Source organism: Nannobrachium achirus (genome assembly GCF_963921795.1).
Source record: "Nannobrachium achirus genome assembly, chromosome: 6".
Taxonomy (NCBI): Eukaryota; Metazoa; Chordata; class Actinopteri; order Myctophiformes; family Myctophidae; genus Nannobrachium; species Nannobrachium achirus.
The window spans coordinates 49,595,022-49,602,521 of record NC_137815.1 but is presented as its reverse complement, the minus strand read 5'-3'; the positions used below and the strand labels follow the sequence as shown (position 1 = coordinate 49,602,521).

Sequence of the window (7,500 nt, the reverse complement as noted above, 5' to 3'; positions counted from 1 at the left end):
TATGTGTGGCAAATGTCACGGTAATCGCAAGCTGCGTTGATGATTTGAGGCATTTTGTTCAAAAACGGAGCAATCCTGCAAACTTTGGAAGCTAATATTAGCCAATCAGGATGGAATGTGAAATATCAGACGGATTGGACTTGATCACATGACTATAGAGATACTGTGTACCGATTTGCATGATTTTTGGATAAAATCTCAAGGAGTAATATCCAAAAATGTGTTTTACATAAGTCAGGCCAAAGGTGGCGCTATAAAAGGCTGATGTGAAGAATGCAGGGCAAAGGTTTATCCTTAGCCTCTAGGGAGTGCGCTTACAAAGTTTGAAACTGATCGGTGGAGTTATAGGTAAAACCACAAATCGGGCTGTTATAGCGCCACCATGAGGCTGATTAAAAAAAAATTAAGTGGCATTTCTTCCTCGGCCTAGTGGGAACGTGTGTGCGCGATTTCATGATAATTGCACTTTGCGTTTGTGATTTGAGGCATTTTGTTCAAAACGGCTCAATCCCACAAACTTTGGAAGCCAATCTTAGCCAATCAGGATGGAATATGCAAAATCGGACAGATCCGTGTCGATCACATGACTGTCGAGATATTGCCTACCGATTTGTAGGATTTTTGGACAAAATCTGTAAGAGTAGTGCACAGAAATGTGTTTAGCAAACATCGGCCACTAGTTGGCGCTAGAAAAGGCCCATTTGAAAAATTTAGGGCAGAGGTTCTAGATTGGCATCCAGGGAATGTGTGTGCTCACTTTGGCAGCGACCGGGCCAACGGTGACTGAGATTTGGCGCTCACAAACTGCGAGGACGCACGGACGGACGGACGGACGGACGCACGGACGCACGCACGGACGGACACACGGACGGAGGGGAAAACATACTCTCCCCTCAGCCTTCGGCTGGTGGAGACAAAAATAACATCTTAGAAGGAAGCAGAGAATATCGTCCAGCAGCGAATCAGCTGCAAGAAATTCATGAATGACCTATGCTCCCCAAAGAGCAAAAGGGCTTAAGTCAAGTAAGTCGTTGAAGCGCCTTCATGTTAGCTGATCTTAGAGAGTGGGAAGGGTTGTAGGTACTGTAGGTGTTAGCAGCAGACAGCAGACACAACACGTTAATCTCCTTCTAATGCCTGATTTCTACTTAGTCGTACAGCAGTGTCCTGTGCCAAAAATAGCAGATCTACAAGCTCACAATGCGCTACGCTGAATGGGACGCTTTAACGGACTACAGTAATGCGCAGATTACTGTGTAGTGAGAACATGAGTTACAGTCAGAGAGGAGAAGAGAGAAAGAGAGAGACGTTAGAGAAAGCTGGTAAAACGACCATTGAGCAGCTGTGTATGATGTCTCGTATGCGAATAAAGTGCTCGTTCTCCACCACAGGGATGTCCAGACTTCTTCCAGCAACTACTAGCCATGCTGAGCTAAAAAGGCTAGCACAGATTCCAGCGGATTCCAGGGGTTGTGAGCCGTGAAGCTGGGGGAGGAGATGTCATCATCAATATGAAGGCTCCGTGGTGCCTGTGTCTGCTGGCAGCGGCTGGACTCAGCCTGGCACCAGCCCAGCAAGAAGTGAAATCCATACCGCTGGATTGGAGCCTTGAATTGCATCCAGATATCACATCTGTTACTCAAGACATCACAGGCATCCTATGGAGACATGGCCCCAGTAAGGTGGCAGAATGGGATGAGAACTATGGGCCTCATGTGGATTACTATGGAACATATGAAGAACGCACGGAATTGAATAAAGAAACTGGAACGTTGGCCATCAACTATGTGACCATAGAAGACAGTGGCGAATATTCTGTGGAGGTAAACGGTCGACTGCAGAGCAAGACATACAAGGTTGAAGTGATCAAATACCTGCCATGGGGAGCAGCCCTTGAATTGCATCCGGATGCTATCTCTGTAAATGAAAACATCACTGGCATCCTATGGAAAAATGGCCCCAAGATGGTGGCAGAATGGGATGATGATTATGGCCCTAACGTGGATTACTATGGGACATATAAAGAACGTACCGAATTGAATATAAAAACTGGAAAGTTGGTAATCCAAAATATGACGATGGAAGACAGTGGAGTATATTCTATGGAGGTAAACGGCCGACTGCAGAGCAGGACATACAATGTTGAAGTGATTAAGAAAGTCCCAAAGCCATTGGTGTCTATACAGCCACCAACGTGTTCACCCTACTATCGCAGGTGCACACTAATCTGTCAAGGGGACATCAAAGACTCCGGTCTGGTCACCTATCGCTGGATCTGGAGGGATGATGGGGGGAAATGGATAGTGTCTGACTATAGACAGTCACAGAAGCCTGCATACTGGAACATCACTAACAATCGGAGAGAGAAGAGAGTTAACGAATACTTTTGTGAAATGAAGAACCTAGTCAGTGTGGAGCATAGTGATCCCTGCCACAATCCCTTTGTCCACAAAGGATTTACCGTCATGGCTTTCATTATTATTATTGGACGTGTTTCTCTTGGTATTGCCATTTCGTTTATATTGATGGCGGTGACGGGTGGTTTTGTAATATGGCATCATCCGTCTAGGCGCGTTGCTCATAAAGCAGACACGACTGAAGCTTCACCTTAACCAGGGAAAAAGTGAAATCCACTAACAAGAAACGATCCGACTTCAAATGTGAAAAAAAGACGATTCAACACCAATCATGATGAAAAGTTGCGGAGAAGTCCTTGTTACATTTTTTAATATGCTAGTTATATTAGAAATTTATATTTGTTTTGCTTGACAAATGTTAAGAATATTATTCAGTGGTGTAAAGTAAGTGAATACAATTTTGAGGTATTTTTTTACTTTACTTCGACTCCACTACAGTACATCTCAGAGTTTGGCGTTTACCTGGTAGCCTATCCTGTTCTCTTTGTGACTATTTCCCGTGGGTTCATGCCATTTAATCTGATCTTGCACGTCTGCCAATAAGCCTAAATTGTAAATTGCTATTGAAATGATGAAATTGGGCATAATGCTGTGAATCAGTGAATATAAAGTATGCTAGTTCTACGGGAAACTGCAGGAGGAGGACAGTTCATTTAAATCTTTTAGTGTGAAAAATATGCCGTAGAAATGGATCCTTATGAGTCCATTTTGATACGTTCTCAAGGTCACATGAACACTGTTTTAGGATCTGGTTTCTAAAGTCATTTCAGATTTTTTTTAAATCTTGAAAGAGTTTGATTCTTTTTTTACAAATTAGATTTTCTTTTTTTTTTCTTTTTACACAAAATCTTCTCTTCTGGGGTTCCCTAATCTCTCAAGACAGAAATGAAAAGGAACAAAACAGAAAGGGTGCTGTTTTTCCCTTTCTTTGACGATGGGTTCCCAGGTTAGGCGGTCTGCACTGCAGTATCTAGTATGCATTTCTGTCTGAATTTGTAGAATCAGCCTCAGGTCTTAACGGGTATAATGCGAGCACATTATACACGTATGCAAACAACACCAAAGCCTGGCTGAAATGGGTCATCTTCTTTATAAAACTAGGCCCAAGCATTGTGTCGATGGTCCATTTCTTACCTGAGGGATTGAACTGTATACTTGATATCAGTGGCCTCACTCAATGCTACTCGCATTGTTCACATCAGATATCTACTTAAAAGCTAAAGGGACAGTAGAGTGTGTGTGTGTGTGTGTGTGTGTGTGTGTGTGTGTGTGTGTGTGTGTGTGTGTGTGTGTGTGTGTGTGTGTGTGTGTGTGTGTGTAGGATCGTATTGGCGGTCATGATGCAAGACATGACCCCCGTCATAACAGTGACATAACAGCGACTGTTATGGACACTGTATTTGATTATGGTCCCTTTTTTCTTGTTTGGCACTGCATTGCTAAGTAGTACTATAAGTACTATTTGTGTTATGTCGTGAAACAATATGTAGCTTTGACTGTTCTCGAAACATTTATTATTTATATTTTTTGGTTTTATTACTTACGTTTATGTCTGCTCTGTATTGTTGATTCTTCTTCCTTGTTTGTTTCGCTGTACTCAACAGTACTTTTTTCTTTTTCAATCTTCCCTAACCTTAACTGCTGTGCTGCCTCGGGGCGCCTGATTTTCCCCCATGGGATAATAAAGGTATCTATCTATATATCTATCTATACTATAATTTTGCGAATGTCTGAGTGAGTGTCTGTCTGTCTGTCTGAGTGAGTGTCTGTCTGTCTGTCTGTCTGAAACAGCGTTTCTCCTCAGTGGCTGGAGCAATTGATCTGAAATCGCATCACCATTAGCAGATGAACACACCTAACATAACTGTGAAGCCCGTTTGTCACTTTCACAAATCATATACTGTATATTCGCATTTTTATGGTGTATCTATATCTATTTAGCCTACAATACCTTTTGTGACCACACATGTTAAGGGAGGGGCGCTGTTGTTCAGGCCATGCACAATCACACACAAACCCACACACACACACGGGGGGGGGGGGGGGGGTGGGTTCTGGCCCTGTTACAGATGTTGTCCAAAAATCATGCAGATCGGTACACAGTATCTCTGTAGCCGTTAAATGGAACGGGTATTTCTTACATTGATGCTCCTACATATTATCATGCAAGCACCAGTTAAAGTTACTTTCCATCCCTCATATACTGTATGCACAGTGCACATCCCATAACCCACACACTGCACATCATTTTGGAGCTCATATCTTTGAATGGGTAAGGGCTAGTCTATCTAAACTAAATTTAGTTTTTAGTAGGTGTAAAAAATAATTTTACTGAAAATTAATTCAGTAAAATAAAATAAAAATTTAACTACATTGTGTATTTAAACAACTAAAATAACAACACATAGAACGTATGAATGAGATGTTGGTGTATAGATGTATTGATACCTGGATGTCTACATGTCCGAGTCAACTGCCTTGACCTATTCTGAACTTCTTCCCTGAGAAATACTGAAACCATTAATGAAACTAATAAAAAATGAAACTAAAACTAACTACCGTACATGAGTCAACTGTGTGACTGTGAACACAATAGCCTACCTATTAAACATTTCCCCTGACCAATACAGAAACTACAACATTTCCGAATCTAATAAAACAAAACTAAAATGAGAACTTTTTACACAATAAAAAATGTACTTGAAACTAGCAAACTCACTGAATTGAAAACATGTTTTAAATTTGTTTTATACAATAACAAAATAAAAATAAAAAGGAATAAAACAAAACTATCATAAACTTACTGTGTGTGTGTGTGTGTGTGTGTGTGTGTGTGTGTGTGTGTGTGCGTGCGTGCGTGCGTGCGTGCGTGCGTGCGTGCGTGCGTGCGTGCGTGCGTGCGTGTGTGTACACACATGCGGTAAGCATGACTCCCAGCACCATAACTGTGTAAGAGTATACCACAACTAATCCCACCCACCCACTGTAAATGAAGGTTAAGCAACAGCCTGCGTATGTATTTACATGTTTGTTTTGCGCTCGTGCGTGTGTGTGTGCGCGTGTGTGTGTGTGTGTGTGTGTGTGTGTGTATTGGAGGTATCAAAAACCTCTCTCCGGTGCCCCTGGGTGTGTATGTGTTAAAACACTTCCCCATGCGTCCCGACGAACATGCGCATTATGTTCTGTAGAACAAATCCCACCTTCAACATATAAGTACTTTGCCTACTCTCGCGCGAGTGTGTGTGTGGGTGTTAAACACTGCTGCTTATGAATGTCCCTCTCCAGTGTGTGTGTGTGCGGGTTGTCCTGACCCTACCTGTATTTGATGCAAAGAAGCGAGCACAGGTTGTTCATCCTAGTGAACGAGGAGAGGGGAGAGGGCAGAGACACACCGCCTGCATGCTGCTACTGGAACTCACTGACTGACTACCACAACTCACACACACTCACCACACACACACACACACACACACACACACACACACACACTGGGACCAGGGTAGAGGGAGGGACGAGAGTGCCCTAACAAGGCATGAGGGGGGTTGGTCTCTCCTCTCTCTCTCTCTCTCTCTCTCTCTCTCTCCCCCCCAGGTCATTCACAAGTATTTACTTCCTACTAGTCAGGTGACAGCTCGGTGACAGGCTAGACTGGGACTGTTCGGGGGCCATGTGGGAGGTTCTTGTTTCGGGGGCCCAATGGGATTGGGTTTGTGGCCAAGCTGCCTGTGCGCACGAGCGTGTGTGCGGGCGTGTGTGTGTGTGTGTGTGTGTGTGTGCGTGTGTGTGGTGGTGGTGGTGGTGGAGGGGGGGCTGGGGGTAGTGTAAAACACAGGGTTGTGACCTGAGCTTTGCTCCACAATAGGATTAAATTCCCAACACGCCTCCGAGCACCTGCTACCAGCCCTTCTCATAAGTATGAGTGTGTGTGTGTGTGTGTGTGTGTGTGTGTGTGTGTGTGTGTGTGTGTGTGTGTGTGTGTGTGTGTGTGTGTGTCTAGACACACACACACACACACACACACACACACCCTTGCGCATACCGTACATGGCACACGCGTGCACCATAAACTCACATCAAACACCAGCAGTCCAGCACTGGAGCAGTCATTACTGCAGCAGCATGGGTGAGTTTAAAGATAGCAAGCCCTCTGTGCAATCCAGTCTTTCCAATCATGTTCACTCTATTCACCATGTAGCTGAGTCCACAGCCAGACAGAAAGCACAGCATGCAGGCAGCAGGCCAGATCCCCCCGCCATGCAATATCTTTTCTGTTGATTTGTTTCAAATAGAGGAGAGAAACCGTGCCCGTGTCAACTTTACTTGAGGCAGCAGCGTTGCCACACAACCTTATCAGCTCGATGAGCGAACAAACAACTAAATCAACATTACTCAGTCTGTTGTGTCCCGCTCACTACCCCTGTTGGTTGAAAGAAGGATTGCATGGATCAGGAACCTGTCAGGCTCTTAAAGGGACATGAGACCCTAGGCCAGTCATTCTCAACCTTTTTAATTTCAACGACCCCCTGGTGGTTTGATATGCATGAGGACATGGTGGAAACCCATTTGATATGATTTCTAAAAAATCTCCGGAACCCCATTGTCTATAGTGTAAAATGATCAGTGTTTAATTACCCCTGGGAATATTCCAAATGTGCAATGCACAGATCAGACCCACCATCAGTAAGTGTGTGATAGTAAAGATCTTGTACGGTGCAATGGTAAAACCAACTGTATTAATACCATCCAAGTAACTACAATAATATCGTTGTTGTCGCCTTGTCGGGTGGAAACCTTGTATGTCCAAAACCGTTCGTTTGTATTTATCATTTTAAAAACGATTTAACATGTGAAAATAGCACACAATGCCTCGCACCGAGAGGCGTTGATCTTGTAGATCTGCTGTTTTCACTAGCCTTGTGCTTTACTTTACGAAAAAAACGTACACATTTGAAACTTGGAGATACAAGGTTTCTGCCCTACAGTGATGAGGTGATAGTAAAGACCTTGTACTAAACTAGCTTCACTGCCATCCAAGTAGCTACAATAATATATAATGTTGCCTTAAGTCCTGTGTGGCTTTGCA

The 7,500-nt window shown here is 43.6% G+C and overlaps 1 protein-coding gene across 1 annotated transcript in view; it reads right to left on the bottom strand.

Moving 5' to 3' along the window:
* LOC308287144 (receptor-type tyrosine-protein phosphatase gamma-like) overlaps nt 1-7,500 on the bottom strand; it is a gene marked incomplete at its 5' end in the record, with an annotated part of 474,731 nt that overhangs the window by 40,970 nt on the left and 426,261 nt on the right. Inside the window, 1 exon segment of the mRNA XM_080728264.1 lies at nt 5,734-5,819. Within this exon segment, the coding sequence (XP_080584390.1) occupies nt 5,734-5,819 (86 nt within the window).